General features: G+C 45.8%; 1 protein-coding gene across 3 annotated transcripts in view; it reads left to right on the top strand.

The window, feature by feature from the left end:
* The window catches only part of LOC138487868 (cerebellin-4-like), a 283,658-nt gene that overhangs the window by 176,619 nt on the left and 88,968 nt on the right, over positions 1-18,071 (top strand). For all 3 annotated transcript variants that reach the window (XM_069614478.1, XM_069614479.1, XM_069614480.1), the window contains exons 3-4: positions 14,033-14,140; positions 16,153-16,332. In XM_069614478.1, coding sequence (XP_069470579.1) covers positions 14,033-14,140; positions 16,153-16,332 — 288 coding nt within the window. The remainder of the gene's footprint in view (positions 1-14,032; positions 14,141-16,152; positions 16,333-18,071) is intronic.

The raw sequence follows: 18,071 nt of genomic DNA, 5'->3' as shown, positions 1-18,071 counted from the left end.
CACGTTAATATAGGCCCGTTATTAGCTCCCTGTTCCCCTCGCAGGACCCGGAAAGGACGTCTGGTTTTACCAGACGTCTGTTCTGGGTGCCGCAAAGGGAACCTCGTAATAGACGCTCCCGTAATGAAGGGTGCCACTGCCATACCGGCACCCTTCATTACGGGACCGCCAGGGTCGTAATGAGGACCATGGTCTTTAGTACATCATTCAACCGTTACACAGTTACATTACACATTTCGTCTTGGACTTCTTCCCTTTGTCTTATATCTGCTAAGTATAGTCTGAACACACCCCAGATCTCTTTCAGCCGGAGGGCCATTGGGAGTAGACTTGTATACACCTCTTCGTTATCATTTGCCCAGGTCATGTCTCTCATCCAGTCCCCGAGCGCTGGGGATTCTTTGCGTTCCAGTGCATCAATATCACACGTTTTGCCAGCAATACACACAAATTAAGGAATTTACACAGGATTGGGTTCATTTTAGCCACAATGCCGAGTACGCATATTCCCGGGTCCCACTGTATGGTATGGACTGACATCTCGTCTAATGCAGCACAGGCTTCTGCCCAATAACCTGTGAGCTTTGTACACGAGCACAGCATGTGCAATATTCCAGCGTTTTCACTTCCGCATCTAGGGCATTTCCCTGATGTTGTGTTGTATATGCTTTTGAGTCAGGCTGGGGTGCTATGGAACCGGTTAAGTATCTTATAGTGAATCAGTCGATACCTGGAGTTACATTATATTGTTTTTGTTAAACCACATAATTGCGACCACTGTGCATCTGTGTGGGGGGTTCCCAGATCTTGTTCCCATTCTCCTCTAACCTTTGAGGTCTGGGTTACTCTGTTTGCCAGGGTGATTTTGTAAAGTGTGGAGGCTGATGTCCTAAACGCACTTGGGGTGAGTATGTATCCCAGACTTGGATGTATCAGGGGTTCTTCTAGGAAGCTCTGCCATACATTGCTAATTGCTGATCGCAACCTGAGGTATTGTAGTTTTTGGAGTGGGCTGTCCCCCACGATCACCTTGATCGAATCCCAACTAACAAAGTGCCCATCTACAAATACGTCTACGAAGAGGCTTACACCTCTCTCCTTCCAGTGTGTAGCTAGTGTCGAATCTTGCGTCGGGGGAGATAGGGTGCGTCCCATATAGGCATCCCGGGATGATACAGCACTATGTCTCTGGTGTCCCCAGATAATCTGTCCCACGCTCTGCATGTCACTAGTGTTGGGTTCATATAGTTATTGTTCCACCGTCCCCTCACCGCTAGTCAGCGAAGGAGCTTCACAGGTCCCTCTTTGTGTGTTTCAATCTCTGTGTGTGGTGCTCCAGGGCCCCTCTCTGCCCAGTTTTTGCGTAATAGGCCTGTGCGGAGAGGAAATATAGGTCGAAGTCAGGTGCCGCTAACCCACCCTTCTCATATAGTTCAGAAATCCTATCAAGGTTAATGTCTACACAGAATGTTAGACAGTCTGTACTACTACCCTGCAGCTTTGTGCCCTGAACAGCCAGTTGTCCACGTATGGATAGACGTGAAGGCCCTCGTGTCTGAGGCATCCTGCCGCTGGCACTAGACGTTTACTGAAGGTCCTGGGCACTGATTTGGAGCCACACCTACTTCCCTGAATTGTTAGTGTGCTTTCCCCCACCGCATACCGCAGATATTTCCTGTGTGATTTTTTTAATGGGCATGTGGACATTCGCATTCTCTAGATCTAGGGACGCAAGGAAGTCTTGGTCGTTTAATGATTAGATAACCTCCCGCAATGTTATCATTTTTAATTTTAGTTTTTTGATAAACTTGTTCAGTGTCCTTATATCTAGGATGGACCTCCATTTTCTATCTGGCTTTTTGACAAGGGAGTATCTGGAGTATACTCCTTTCATGAGGTCTCTTTGGGACTTTTTGGGCCCTTTTCTGGAGCATAGCATCCACCTTTTTTCGTAGCAACTGGTTTTGTTGCATTCCCTTTGGTAGTGGTAGGCTTGGAGGTCTTGTGCACACATTTGTCTGATGTCAGTTTTATTTCCAGTTGTTGTAGAATTGCCTAATTCGGCCTTTAACTGGGGCACATTTAGGGCTCTCTCCCTTCGGGGAGTCAGGCCTGTTGTTTAGCGGATCTGGCTCTTGAAAGGGTTGAGCCACTGTGCTTTGTTGTGAAACAATAGTGTTTGCTTTTATAGTAACCCTGATATTCTCTCCAGTACTCTCGTGAATAATAAGATGGGTGGTGGTATGACCTGCTGCCTTGTGTTCCTGTGGGCCCCTGAAAAGGTTGACAGCTCTTTCTGGTCTGTAGAAATCGCAAGAACCTAGGTGTGTCAGTGTCTGTTTTAAATGATTTGAATAACTCATCGATATTCTTGCCAAAATGCTCCTCACCGTCAAATGGCATATCTACGACTTTGGCATGTACATATGTTCTGAAGTTCATGCAACAAAGCAAATCCTGCCTCTGCAGGATTTCACTGTTGGATATTTGTTTAAATCCTGTCTTGGCAATGTCTGCCGCAATGTTGATGTTGTGGTTGGCGGCCTCCTCACCTTCCCACAAGATTTCCATGATTCCTTCCTTTTCTCCTTGGGCAGGTGTTCTACCATTGGTGCTATTTGTATTTGTATTTTTTATTAAATGTATAATTGCCGAAGGCGCTGAACAATAAAAAAAAAGAGTATAATCAGCGATACAAATGAATTCAGATTACATCAGCAGAAAAGACAAAAGAACTTCTAGGAAACAAGAGAAGAAAGAAGACAAAGTTTAAGATTTGCTTGAAAAGTGCGAAGAGTTGGAAATGAGTGAATCGCGAGAGGAATGTTTAGGAGCCAACAAAGAAAATGAACGGTATCGAGATGATGCACAGGGAGGCCTAGGAACAGTAAGAAGAAGGTGACGAATGATAAACAAAGCATAGTGACAGGAGCGAGCAATAGAAGAAACATGAAGAGAGAAACAAAGTGAAGGATCAAAGATAACGCCAAGACTACGCACTGAATGTGAAAAAGGGAAGCAAAGAGCGAGAGGGAGGAGGTAAAGTAGTAGAAATTGTAGAAGAAGGGAAAAACATAACCTCTGTTTTTGAACGATTAAGATGCAGAAAGTGAGAAGACATCCATTTCTGAGCAGTTAAGAGACAATTTGAAACAGTAGAGTGCAATTCGGAATCAAAGGAAGAAAAAAAGAAAAAGATCTGGGTGTTGTCAGCATGAAGATGAAAAGAAAGATTGCAATGCCACACTTCTTGTCCCCATCTGGATTTAGTCCACAAGTCGTGCATGCTTTTGTAGCCATGGTGTGGAATGCCTCCACCTCCTTTGGGGTGATTTCTCTGGGGCAGATTCCTGGAAGTCTTCCTTTGGATATGGGCAGTAGCTTTTGGATCTGTATCATATTCAGTATTCAGTATTTATTTGTTTATTTATATAGCGCACCGAACCCTTATGTATCTGGGCCCATTTCTTAAAGTTACACAAGTTGCATCTCAACTCCGATATATGGTGAGACCTGGGGATATTCATTGCGGATCTAACCGCATTGTTCTGGAGTTGTTCTGGAGTATTTGCAACTTTTCTAGGTTGCGCTGGTTGCTTCATAAATACAGGGCATTGCAATAGTTTAATTTAGATAGAATGAGTGCCCTAGCTACAGCGGTGCAATTAGCTGTGGATAAGAAAGGTCTACAGGCATTCATTAGTTTACAGGTGTAGGCTGTGGCAGATGCTGTCGAGTTGACTTGACTTGTCAAGGTTAGTGAAGAGTTGAGGTAAATGCCTAGCGTTTTCACTTCCTTAGATACATTTATGTCACTGCCATGGATATTAAAAGAGTTGAACTGTCAATCTAATCTACTAAGTCTCGTATGGGATCCTATGAGAAGTAGCTCTGTCTTGTAGTCATTAAGACAGAGTCCCTGTTTGGCCATCAAAGCTTGAATGGTTAGCTATATATTGTTTAATAGTTTAAAGTCAGTGTTATAATCGCCAGAGATGGGGATGAGAATTTGAATGTCATCCGCATAGTTAGTGTAGGTGACACCCAATCTTTAGTAAAGGGCGGACCCAGGCATCTTTCAGATTGGTAGGGACTATGCTGGTTTCGAATAAGGCGGTAATTATTGTAGTAATGAAAGGTGCGAGATCCCTTGCTGCCTCTTTAATAATGGCTGCTGGGAAGATGTCCCCTTGACATCTTATTGGTTTCAGGTTCATTATTATGCCCTCAACGTCCTTAGTGGATAGATGTGAGAACTTAAATAGATTGTATGGATTGGGTGCAGAAGGCACAGGTCAGGATGAGTCAGAAGTAAGGCTGAGTTTTTTAGAATTCATTTTGGCTTGTAGGAGCTCTATTTTGTCCAGTAGCGCTTTCTATATGTTGGTACACAAAGCAATGTTTTTAGTACAGGTGTCTGGTGGTGGCGTGGAGGATTCCAGCTCTCTAAGGATACTAAATAGCTCTTTAGTACTTGATTTAGCTTTAATGATTCTATCATTATAGGTGTCACTTTTGGCCTGGTGAATGGCAGCTTTGTAGTTGAGGGAGGCTATAAGGAATTTGTCTTTGTTGGGTGCTGAAGGCAGGCTCTTCAATAGTGTTTCAGCATTCCTTTTGTTTTTGCGTAAGGTTCTATGGTGAGGGGTGAACCATGTATTTATGTGAGCATTGGGTTTGGATTTGCACATTTTCAGAGGCATTACTGTATTGATGGTGTTGGGTAATGTAGGGTTGTACAGCTCTACTAGAGAGGAGGGGTCAGTGTTATGGAGAGGGTGGTTAATAATAGGTTGTAACAACGGGACTCGTTTCTCTACTGTAATGTTGCGGTTATTCCTAGTACATGTAGGAGGTGCTAGTGGATTGCAGTGGCTAGGACGGCTACTGATCTGTATGGTGAATGAGATGATATGGTGGTCGGACTGGGCACATGGTATGTTAGAGAGGATATTAATATCGCAGTTGAGATCTGCGATCCAATCAAGTGTTCTCCCTTTGTTGTGGGTAGGCTTAGTAATACGATATATGAAACCTAGTTCTGATAAGGTGTTAGCGAGAGCTAGAGTGTTGTCGTCTTTGGAGTCATGAAGGCCTAAGTTAAGGTCTCATAACAGCATAACTTGGGATCCTGGTTTAGTGTTTTCTGTAACAAGTAGTGTGATGTCTTCCTCAAAGGATAGTGGTCCTGGTGGTCTATACATAAGGTGAATGGTTATTGTTTGAGATGCCGTGATGGGTAGCTTGATGGACAATGAACCCCTGAAGGGAATGATTGGTTTGATATGGAACTGAAGCCTAATAGAGTTTTAGCAATAATGGCACAGCCACCGCCATTAGAGGATTCTCTATCTTGTCTAATGGTAGTGTACTCGTACGGTATGGCAAGAGAGAGTGAGGGCCCAGCCGCAGCGTGAAGCCAAGTCTCAGTTATGGCTAAAAAGTCAAGGTCATTCATGATTATGAGGTCGGCAATATCTAGTGTGTGAGCTGTCAAAGATCAGGCGTTTATGAGCGCTCCTTTGATAAGTGGGGTAGTCCTGTCCAGATTATATTTTGCAGCAGTAGCATTTTCTCGCAGGGATGGAACATTATTTACTTACTGTTGAAGGGTCTGGCTACTTTTAGTGTAGTAGACTGAGATACTGTCATGAATCTAGAACCTAGTCTTGAATTCCTAATTTTAGTTGTGCAAGGTTGGTTAGGCATAGGTCTTGTGGCAAAGGCCTTGATCCATTGGGCTGGTGTGAGTGGCTGAGAGTTGCTTGGAGTTGTCTGGGCTGTTGGAAAGAATTTAGTTACCTCTTGGAGGATGGAGGGTACAAATTTAGTTTGTGTGATACTGTCAGATGGGGGTAGTTTCAAGGACATGGATAGGGAGGTGCTGAGGGATTTACGTGAATGTCATTATTTCTGCTATTTGCAATGGTGGTCGATGCGTGAGATGCCATTGTGGGCCAGAGTAAAGGTGTACTTGTAATTAGAGAGCTTTTGATCATTAGAGTGAGCATGTACATGACTCGACAAGCTAGAGCTAGGATAGGGTGAGTGTCATCTATGAGGGTCTGTAGCTAATAGTGAAGTATGTGAGGAGCAATGATTAACATAACGTAAATAACAAATATGGTCAGTATGCTATATAATGCGCTGGTAGGGGCTAGCAGAGAGCATTTGATGGAGATCCAAGACTAGCAAGCAGTGATGGTCTTTAGGTGAAATGCTAAAGAGATGAAGCAATTTTGAAGTATAGTAACAGGGAGGTTGCCAGTCAGTGCATGTAAGCCATAACTATGCTAATGGTGAGGCAATTAACCACATATGCTAATTATGACAGGCTACAATAAAAGCAAGTAGTGCTGTACTCTCTATGGGCAGAAACAAGGAACTTGTCTGGCTTCGTGGCAAGCATAGATCAGATACAAAGCAAATTGGATATTTGTATAAGAGGATATGGACGAGCATAAATCAGATACACAATGACACACACTTGAATATTTGCATGGGAGGATATAGGCGAGCATAAATCAGATAAACAATAACACACAATTGAATATTTGCATGGTAGGATATGGGCGAGCATAAATCAGATACACAATGACACACAATTGAATATTTGCATTGGAGGATATGGGCGAGCATAAATAAGTATGGCTTAGTTCCCCTTCCTCGAGGGTCCCTAAGACTGATGTGCTGTCCCATGGAGATTGCAGTGGTGTCTCCTTTCTGTTTTATGGGCGCCATGGTGATGAGGTCCTTGCCCTTAGAGGCTGAGGGTGCCCTAGACTTTGCAATAGGGCTATCAGAGCAGAGGTGGGTATCTGCTTCTATGGTTGGTTTAGCAGTAGCGAAATGCTTTCGTTGAGTTTAGAGACTAGTATTTGGAATGAATTAAGAATCTGCATGGTGTGGGAAACCAGAGGAAGGTCTTTGGTGCAACAATGACATTTTAGGGATTTTTTTTCTTAAAAAGAAAGAAATGCCTATCTGACCCTAACACTAGGGGGATGTTCCCTTCCTAACCAAACTAACTAAAATGCTCGTCTATAGTCAAAGTCCACAAAATAATATGTCCTCCATCCAATAAGCCATTCCTGTCTGGCCCTACCTCTAAATATATAATTTACTCAGGTATCTTCCCCATAGCCATATTTCTTTAGGCTTTGTTTTAGGGTTTTCCAAAGTATAAAGTTCTTTTTGGCACAAAGTCAATATAGAATATTTCTCATTTTATTACTGTTCTCACAAATGAGCCTCTACAGATATTTATATAGAGTGGAGGCTTTCATCCCTGTAAACATCAGATATCTTTTCCTCTTGCTGTCCCACCTCTTGTGGCGATTTTCTCTTCCCTTTTTCCTTTTATGTGTAAACACTTGTAGTGCGGTGCATTTTACTTTCTTAATATTGGATTCCTCTTTAGATATCTGAGGCCACTCCTCCTGGAACCTTTTGTTATATTCTCCTCTTAAATTAACTGAGTTGGTTTCTCGAAGTCTTTCCTCATAGATTGCCATTGTTTAGCAATATTTATCTTTTCCGACCCTCCTGGGTTCTTGCTTTCTCAACTTTTCATATTCAATGTGACAGTCAATTTGCTATCGTTCATCTGATCCACGTAGCTTCCCCCTCCTCAGATTGAACCTGGCACCTTTGCAGAGCATGGGCTGATTCACCGGGCTCGGCTTTGCGATGTATCTGCTACGGCTTCTCGTCACATCAGTTTCCTTGCTTTCGTTGCAGGCTTACTCCCTGCGTACCGTGCCTTCTGGATGCTCGGCATAGGTTTGATGGACGCAGGCTTCGTTACTCACTTCCGCAAAGGTTTTGGCATTATTTGTTGAGTACCAGACTCGACACGGCTGTCCCGTAGCAACGCCACCAATTACGAGGGTCAACGCGCCTTCAGGTGGACAGTGACTTTCCCATTGGTCTCTCCGGCAGGATAGCAGTGTCTTAACTTGGCTTTTCCTATTCTGCAGGCTCTCGTCGGCCCTGTGGCTGCACTCAGCTCCGCCTCCCCCCCAGGCCGTCAATACCTCTGAGGGTTTCCACAGCATATCGCCCTCTCCCTTCTTCCATATCCAGTTTGTTGCTTTTACAGATTGTCTTTCTGGGAAAAGGGGCATGACGTTTCCATTCATGGTTTGTCTTCTGTCCAGCATTACCTGATGCCAATAGAATCCAAATTAATGATGTTTAGGGGCAGTCCCACGTAAGCAGATAGTTGAGCTGCTATAGGGAGATCCAAGTGGGAAAGGGAATCCTTGTCCCCTAGAGGGAGTCACTCCCAGTGAGGCCCCACTTGCCCAGACCCCGAGGCAGGGTCGTGCTAAGCAGGCTCACCTCCCTAGCCTCAAAGGGGGTGGCTCCCCTCAGGGAGAAGGGACGCACACCCTAGATTTTTCACATAGGACAAGAGCATCTGTGGGTGTACTGCTGGGTCTGGTGTAGGCAGTGGTAGTGGAGGTAGAGATGTAGGCGGTGGTTGCTGTGGCCTAGATGGAAGCAGTGTTTGTCGGGTCCTGTTTTTGTCCTGTTGTGTGATTTGTGGGACTTGTTGTGATCTAAGCTGCACATTCAATATGGTGTCTTACAAATCTGAAGATCTGGGTGAAAGGCCTTGTGCTACCTCAAAGTCTGAGTTTATGTGATGCTGTAGATTCTGGTCTGGAATGATGATTGGAGTCACCAGTTTTTGATAATGGTCTTCTTTTATTTTAAACTTGTGTGTGAACTGGGGAGTGTCATCGGTGAATTTGTTAGTCAATGTGGGTTCCTTTGTGGTCACCAATGAGCTTTTTACCTGTCTAGCTATATCCTCGCTAACGCAGCATACATCATTGCCAGTGTTTGTCCCATCGACGGCTCTGCTGCATGTTTCTGTTTTGACAGCGCTATTGTTTTTGTCGATAACATTGCCGCTAACAGATCTGTTGGCTTCATCGACGGGAGTCTCGACGACAGTGTCATCAACAGAGATATCATGAAAGCCATCGACATTGGTTGCATTCCCATTTTTGAAGTCACTGACTTCGAGGCTGTGTATGATGACGAAAGATGTGGTCTCGCCTTCGCGATGTTGAGGTTGTCGAAGATTGGTGTGGTTTTGCTTAGGTCGTTGACTATGGTCTCCACAATTGCAGGTTTTCCAACACTTTCACCGAAAGGGGGCATAGCCTTCTTTGTTGTCTGTTAAGCATCTTTTTCACTTGTCCAGGAAAACTTCAACTGCATTCCGCTTGCTGGTGGAGCATCCCTGTGCTTGTCTTGAAGTGCAGGACAGATAGATATTGTAAGAGGATTCAATTCAACACTATAGCTAAGTCAATGCCTAGTCTGGGATACTGAATGGAAACCCTTATTGATATATCTTTATGTCCAGTTCATGCGTTCTGGATGACTATCCCTATATAACACCCCTCCCTTGGAATCCCCCTGACCCCACTGAGCCAAGAAGTAGTTCTGTTTTGCAAGTTTAAAAGGTTTATTTGATAATTTAAACAATAGATATATATATCACACTTTATAATAATTTAATAATTGAATATCACACTGAATCTGAACAGTAATCAATAATGGATAGTCTGGCACTAGCACACTTCTTTATAATCAATGATGAGTAGTTATAGGATGGATAACATAGCAACAATACTTTATGGTTTCCAATGGATGCAAGGTGGAATGAAAATGCAGTACAGAAAATACTCAATATGCGTTCAACAAAACAATGTAATCACTTTTCTCTGGCAATCCCCTCCCCCCTTTATGCAATGCAAGGAAATGGAAGGAAAGCACACAGTTCTCAGAAATGCAATCAAATGTAATTCAGTTCACCCCAGCAAGCTTAGACTACAGAAGTTGGAAACACAGGTCCAAAATGCTTTTATATGTGCTGGCAATGAAGTGAAAAATATGCTAAAATGCTTTTAATTCCCTCTAGAGGTTCAGGGTGAGTGGTATCAAGTTAATATTAGTCCAGGCTCACTTTAGCAAGGATCTAGGAGTGACTAGCAGGTTAAACAAATTTTTGGCAACTGAAAGCAAGAAAACTTCTGTTTTCACACGTGGAGAATTTGGCAAATTGCGGCAAATTCGCGAGCGCGTTTTTCGCGATTGCGGCAGAACTATAGGGGGTAGGAATGCGGTTCTAGGTTCGCAGAAAAGCCACGATTCCCAGCTTTCAGAGGAAAGTTACTGCAAGTCTCTAGGACAAACGGTCACGGAGATATGAGCGATTAAATAAAGGTCGTTTTTCAGATTTGAAATTTTAAAGTTCAGAAAGACAAGTGACAGCTAGCAACTAGAAAATGACAGGTGACAGTTAGGAGGCAGTTCTACTTAGATTAAATAGATTGAATTATATTATTTTAACTAAGAGATTGGTTCTGCACAGTTCTACTAGGTACTCACACTATATTCTTGAATTAAATGGGCCTCGCCACGGATCTGGTCAGGTTTTAGACTGGACTCTGGTCTGGTCTCTGCACTTCACAGTGATCTGGGTCAGCTCTCTCTCTCTCTGGATTCTGGAGATTGATGGATTTGAAGTCTGGATCTTTCTGCACAGCTTTCTCTAGAGATTGATGGAGGTAAAGTATGGATTTTCCCGGCAGAGCGTCCCGCAGCAAATGGATTTGAAGGTCCCTATCTGTCCTGTCTGTCTGCTTTTATCTGTTTTTAAAATGGGTGTGTGTGCAGCATCACTAGACCCTACCCTCTACACTTGCCATTGGCCCAATTCTCCCCTCTCCCATGATTGGGGAAGGAACTGTGAGTCAGAGTGATGCTGTAGGTTTTATGGGTCAGAGGATCCTCCCCTGTCAAATTGCACACAATCTATATTTGATAAAAAAACATATTTGCACAGGTACACATTTGTTTAAAATTACACGCACCCATCACATATCACAGGAGGTATACCCTGTCCAAATCTGCTCTTCCTGGGGGCTTGCATTCAGAAATGGCAACATTTGCACTTTTTAACTGATTTTGCAATTTCGGACATTAACCCAAATTTACACACATGTGCGCAAGGAGTATGGATATTAGTTGATGAAGTGTCAGATTTTTCACATGCACACATTTTGAGTAATATCCTCTTTTCCGCTAAAACCCCCCTGAACATACCACCGGGTCCTAACACGTCTTAAAATGTGGGCAGAAAAATCAGAAGAATTATGGTATCATTTAAATAATTTTCACAAGTCCGCTCTATGAATGATCCATCTTTTTCTAAAACCATATTCTGGCTACAGGAATGTGTCTTTTCAGGTCACATGGTACAGAAACCAGTCTTTCCAGTTTCTGCCAAGCTCAGAGACCCTGCCCCTCCCAGCTTCTGCCAAGAGGAAGCTGTTTTACGACATCTGCAATAAACCATCTGCCTGGGTGAAGGGGGTTGCATTGTTCAGAGCTCCTGTATTCTGTGGGGGCTCCCCTTAATTCAATTATCAGAGAGATGTCATATCCGTAGTGTGGCCAGCAGGAAACAGCCAGGCCTGGGAAGTTACTTGTGAATCAAGTTTCACTCCTGACGGGGTAGTTGCCAGGCAAAATTGGAATCTCTTTAAGCCAGTTTTTAGCCACATGTCATTTCTGTTCCCCAGTTTTCTGCATTCAAATAACTAACAATTTTTTACATATGCAGCTAGAATGCTGATTCTAAGTTTAAAACTATGACATTTAAACAATTGCAGCCTATGTGACACTCAAAAGTAGGTCACTCATTTCTTTTAAACATTTAGATTTTTAGTGTCTTTCAGTCCAAATTTACTTAAACTGCTGAAATCCACAGCTCAGCCAGTCTTGTGATGAACATTGTTTTAGGCTCATCCTCTTTCCAGATTTTGTATGCCCACAAGACTTTATTCTGCCAGATGTCCGCTGGTGTTCAGTGAAATTTTTGGATGTGTTGCAAATAGGCATTTTGAGCTGGCATTCAGAGAAACATAAGGTGATTTTAAAGTGCGGTTTTTCCTTTGGCACACATTTCACTCATGGCACCCCGGCCCATCCTGCTCACACTGGTGGGTGGCAAGTTAGGCAACCATTTTAGTGTGCACAACTGCGCGGTTTTCATAGATTCTGGCGCACATGTGGGCTTTTTCGGCCATCTTGGATTTCCTAAGCCCACAGCACCAAATGTTGTAGCCTAATAGTCCAAACGTGGGTCAGAACACCCAACAATATTCCCTTCTTGACCTGCTTCTGAGGCCTGTGGATGTCTTTTCTCTGGAGGTAGGGATAGCCATACTCCTAGAGGACGCTTCTATAGGAGGTATTTTCTCTCATTTAGCCAATAAACCAGGCGTCTATGCCTGTCTTTAAGGGTTTTAGTACTGCATCTCTGACAAATTTCACAGTCCTCCATAAAATGATGAGGGTGTAGGTAGTAAATACACTCCTCATGCTTCTCTCCTTTATAGACGTTTTTAAACCCACAAGTAGCACAGGCTCTGATGAGGGATTGCTTGTATGACTTTTCCAAATGAAACACATTAACGAAATGTATTGGTAGAAAAGGTATCTGTGTTGTAGTAGAATTTCTCTTCAAATTTTGTAGAGAAAGATGCATGAGGATTCCTTTCAGCATGACATCAAGTTAGAATCTGAACCTTGTCTCCAGGCGTGGATCTGAGCACTCGAAGTCCCACGCCAGCTGGACGTCGAGTGCTCAGATCTGAACTTGGCTACAGGCGTGGATCTGAGTACTCGACATCCCATACCAGCTGGACGACGCTACCAGCTGTCCCGCCCACCTGTCTACATTTCTGGCGTCTGTTGGTGCTGTTCGGTGGTTCGCAGGATCTTCCGACCTCTACTTCTGGTCGACCCTTTACTTGTCTGGTTCCAGCGTCTGCTGTGGCAACTCTGCGGCAGTTGCTTCCTCGCATGTTGTCTGACTTCTCTTGCCAGCACGATCCAGGTGTCCTGCTTGCCTGAACCACTGCTCTTCCTGGTTTCCAGCCGATCCGCCCACGTTGGACCGGGTAGAGACACCTGAGCCTCCATGCTCGCCTCCTGGTCAGCAGTGTTCCCTCCTTTTCATGCTGGACGATCCTCCGACTCGCGTGTCCTCGTGGGAGGGTCTGCCAAATGCCTTCCTCTCTACGATGAATAAGCGATGATAGCTAGAATGCTGATTCAAGTTTTTAGGAGGGGTTCTTCATTAAGTCATACCTACTCGTCCTCATCTCAGTATCTGTCAAGGAGATCTTCATTAAGACATGCCTACTCTTCCTCGCCTCAGTAGCTGTAGGGTATTCAATCTCACATATATACATGGAAGTGAGGTATGGAAGTGAGGGATGAGAAGGTGGGCCTCATGGACTGAGGGGAGGTAAGGAAGTGGGTGGAGGGTGAAGGGGTGATATAATGCATTCTCCCTAGTCATTCTTCCTTGTGCCTAGAGGCTGAGTCTCTCCTGATGAGATCCTCCTGCAGAGTACCACCCCCAGAGGGAATATTGGGTCTGCTGGAATTTAAATTCTCTCTCTGGTTCTACTCTCTGGTTGTCACCCCCTAACCCTGCCATGAGGAGGACACCCTTAGCCTATGTGTTCTTAACTGTATGAGGGTTGAGGCATGTGAAGCGATAGATGGCTGGATGACTGTCACATTTCCTGTGCTTTATATGGGATTCCGAAAACTGCGTGAGGGGAGCTGAGTGTGCAGGCACTGCCGGTTCTTTGTTACCGCTGTTCCACAATTCTCTTTAATGGGCATGAGTGTCGGTGGTGGAAATGTGAAGTCAACTATCCTGAGAAGGGACTAAATTGGGGTGACCTGAGGATCATCCCCTGACCACCCGCTGGCCCATCATCTGCTAGATTGGGCAGGTACCGGCCCCCTTGGTCAATGCATTAGATGTCACCAGGGAAAGGCAGGGGACTTTGTCACAGGTGATAGCATTTACTAGATATATATGTAAATTGATAACCAGAAGGTCAGATGAAAGTCTCAAAAAGTGAAAATTAGGGAATACACTATTTTCCAATAGACACTAACATTTTATTTTTGTTTTTCTCTCTAGCCTACTCGATTGACAAAAACTGTGTTGAAAGCAATGATCCAAACTGTACCACTAATCCACTGTGGCAAGGATCCGCTGCATCTGGAGCAAAGCCCATTTACCAACCAGGTACTAGACCCTGAACTGACTTAGAAGGTGGGGTTTAGGTCCATGGAGGTAAACAGTGTTTACCTTCAATTATTTTTTATAAACATTCAGGAGACTTTCACTCATACCAGCGCTGGTAATGTATTTACTTATTTATTTAAGAGTTTGCATATATCACAAAGTAACCAAAGGAATGAAGTTGATTCACAAGTGATGGAAATAATGAAAGGAATAACAAGTACATTAAAAATGAAGAAGCAAGTTAAAAGACAAACTATGAAAGTAAGAACACATGAAATGATAAACCAGCAAATCATGTAATTAAACACAAATGTGTATCTTTTTGCAAAGAAATGTCCTTCTCCAGCTATACCTCACCAGAGTAGGGAGCAGTGCTTAATTTGTGGTGGTGTTTGCCAGGGCTCAGCCCTGGCACTTATTCCTGTGCCCCGGCACTAATTGTCTCAGACTCATACTGATTATGAAGTAATGATAGCCAGAGTATCCATTAAACCCGAATGAGCAGGTGCGAGCTGTAGTTCAACCCCAAATGTGTTGATACTCTGCGGAGCAGCTGTGGGTGATGGCAGAAATGGTGGGGAACTGCCCGTCTGCAGTGTCACAAGTGTGCTAGAAATTATTTGGGCCCTGGCACTTATTTTCTTACAAATCTAGCTCTGGTAGGGCAAAGCCCATCTCGGGAGATGAAATAGCCGAGGGGATGAGAGGTGAAGATGAATTTAGCAGCCACAAGGACCACCGAGAGTCTGGTAAGCAGCAGCAGCTGCAGATGAAGCAGGCCTGGCAGTGTGGAGTGACTCACAGCATACAGAAGAACAACATGTACCACAGATGAACGAGAGCCAGGATCAATGATGGCTGAGATGATCGATAATTGCCGACAAATCTGGCAGGTGGCTATCCAGTTCCCTCCAGCACAAGCTCTGCTAAATTATAAGCACTGCAGAGTGGCAGGAGGAGCGACAGTGTGCATAACAGCTGGCCTCCACGATCACCACAATCGCTACCACAGTGCCCAGACCCACATCTGCAGTGCAGCAAGCAGGCGTAACATGGTCCTGGATTCTGCTCACCAATATCTGCAGCATGAATATGACATGGGGCCAACCGATGATCCTTAGGCTGATGGACCGGGCAAACATCCCAGAGGTGACAAAGTAGGGCCCAACCTAGTGGGGTCCAACAAAGGGGTCCCCCAAGGAATGGCAGCATGCATCCTGCGGCATGGCAGGCTGGAATACATTGCTGTCTCTTGAGGGGTGGTCCCATCTTCTGAGGAACATATGAAAAGTCATTCTTCAAAAGGACTGGCATTGTTTGGTCACCTAAAGCACAGTGGGCCTCATATGTAGACACTGACTCTGTTTCTCTGATGACATTCATGACGTTCTCCGAAAAAGGCAACTGTTTGCAACTTCCATGTTCATAATAAGGGAGTAGAAAGTGCAGGACCACAAGTACTTTGTTGTACTATTTTGCTGTGGCAGGAATTCTTTATTGAATGCAAAAAGCTAGCACACGTCACATATTTAGCCGCGAGAAGATGAGAGTGTGACATACAAGTACGTCCTTAGCATTTGAATGGTTAATCTTTCCAGATTTCTTAATGAAAATTGCATTATTGCCTTCGATTTCATAGCTCAGGGAAGCGCAGTGTTAAAGTTTAAAAACACATGATGGGATCAACGCCTACAGGTCCCAGGGTCTCATCAACACTAGAAATTGCTGGAATGGATTTGTTCAATGGGACGAAAGGACCTATCTAAGGGCCTCATTACGAGACGGCCAGTAAGGGATTACCGGCACCGGTAATTAACAGAAAGTTCTTCTGTCTTGTATGCAAATGAGCGAGTTGGGAGGAACCCCAGACCCTCCCTTGATTTTAAGGTGGACTAGATTCAAAGAAATGAAAACTTTTCCCTAACTTTCTCCAATAGTGACCAGCAAGGGGAGTCGCTCTGATGCTCCAGTAGAGCAGGCTGACCTGTCTTTCTGTGTGTTCTTCTTCACAGGCCTGTATTCACCCACTGTGTGTGGGCAGTGGGACTGCGACTGCGCACTGCTGGCTCAGAGCAAGAGCTGTTGCTGTATCATTGATGACCTGCAGCGCTATGAAGACCATGTCTGGCGGCGAGGCGAGAGTATCTACAACTCCTACTCGGAGCTGCTGAGAAGAATACAAGAGCTCAAAGGTGAGGGCTAGCGCCAGTGCATTCACACAAGAAACACAGAGACATCGATTGCACTTTGCCAGTACATTTAGGACGGCCTTTCCGTGGGGAAGTAATTATTTATTTATTCTGGTTCTTTGTTGAGTGTTGGGTGTCATCTCGTGACCACTTCAGGAAGCTTTCTTTCCAGCCAGACAGTGTAGAGGGAGGAGTTGGCTCGGTGCTGCATTAGCCATGGGGTTGGCCTGCCCAGCTGTTGCACTCCAGTCACAGGGATACAGAGGAGAACAGGTTCGGACTGGCCTATAGGGCACTCGGCCCATGGCCGAACCAAAAACACACAATGCTGGTGTGGGCCCGTTTTTGTGTGAAAGTGGGCCACTTTTTTGGCCACTTTGGGCCAGTTTGAGGAGTTAATTCATTCTGTGGATAGTGGTGTTTACCAGTGTTGCTGAATAAATATTCTTTGAAATGCACAATTTGCACCAAACGTTATCAAAAAACTCCCCCTTGGTTAATATACAAACAGTGTCACAAAAGGAATGAATAGCCATTTGCAACATTGGGCCACTTTTTCATTGGTGGCCGAGACAACTGTATGGCCCAGTCCGACCATGGAGGAGAGTGGCGTGCAGAGTCTCCTTCCTTTTCTGGAACAAGTTCCTGGGTCAAAGGTAGGCCTCCTGGTCTCCAGCTAGGCTGGGGAAGGGTGTTCCTCAGTAGCACCACTGGCAGATATTAGAAGCACTGCACACGAAGCTGCTAGCGATGAGCACTGAACAGCGGTCTCGAGGTGCAGTCCTCATGAGGCAGCTTTGAAAGCAGGTGGTGACAGGATCCGGGATCTGAAAGTGAGTTTTGCCCCTTGAGGAGCTTTGTGACAGAAAAGGACTAGGGGGGCGCTGTTGCGCCGAAGTAAGATGGCCGCCTAGCTGCAGAGCTCCGAGCTGGGAGAGCGTACGATCCCTTGAAAAGCACTCTTCTGCTCTGGTTATCCTCCCGTGTGCGGGCGGTGCTTCATCTTCAACCCATCCGCTGCACTACTGCGGATTTCTGGCCCCCGCGGCCCCTCCTGTGGACCGTACTGCTGCCCTCTACTCTGCCGGGGTCTTATTGCGCCTGGCTGCCCGCCCGCGGCTCCACCGGCTGCGGCCCTCCCATCCACTTCAGGACGCAGCGCTGCGGGCCGCTGTGGGGGGAGGGGCGCCAGAGCCCTCCTCGTTGGCCGGGGCTGGCCGGCTCCATCCTCGGCCTCATCGCTCCTCCTGTGGATCACACGCACCCTGCCTGGACCTCTGGCAGCCTGTATGGTCCGGCTCCCGCGGCGCCCGTGATACCGTACGGCCTGGCTCCCTGTCGCGGGCCGCGGGGAGTGGACCCCTCACCGCGGACACCCGCTTCTCCGCTCCGCTTACCTGCGGCGCCCCACCCTACCTGCGGCGCCCGTGACGCCGTTCTGCCTGGCTCCCTCTCTCGAGCCGCGGGGAGCGGACCCCCCACCGCGGACACCTGCTTCTCCGATACCTGCTTACCTGCGGCGCCCCCCCACCTCCGGCGGGGCGCGCCCTCTCTGATCCGCAACAAGGTAGTGGGGTTCGGGGGGGGCCGCTTGGTGCTGCTCCCGTCTGCTGCGGGCCTGAGCTGCGACCGAGCCTACGGGCCACGCTTACCACGGTGCTGCCCCCTGCCCGCTCCTGTGTTCTCGGCCTGCACCGACCTTGGTCCCTGAGCCCCAGCAGACACTTATTTTGGGACACCAC

The sequence above is a fragment of the Ambystoma mexicanum genome, chromosome 9 (genome assembly GCF_040938575.1).
Source record: "Ambystoma mexicanum isolate Mex_15411 chromosome 9, UKY_AmexF1_1, whole genome shotgun sequence".
Lineage (NCBI taxonomy): Eukaryota > Metazoa > Chordata > Amphibia > Caudata > Ambystomatidae > Ambystoma > Ambystoma mexicanum.
The sequence above is the reverse complement of the archived record's forward strand: the minus strand, read 5'-3'. Positions and strand labels throughout refer to the sequence as shown.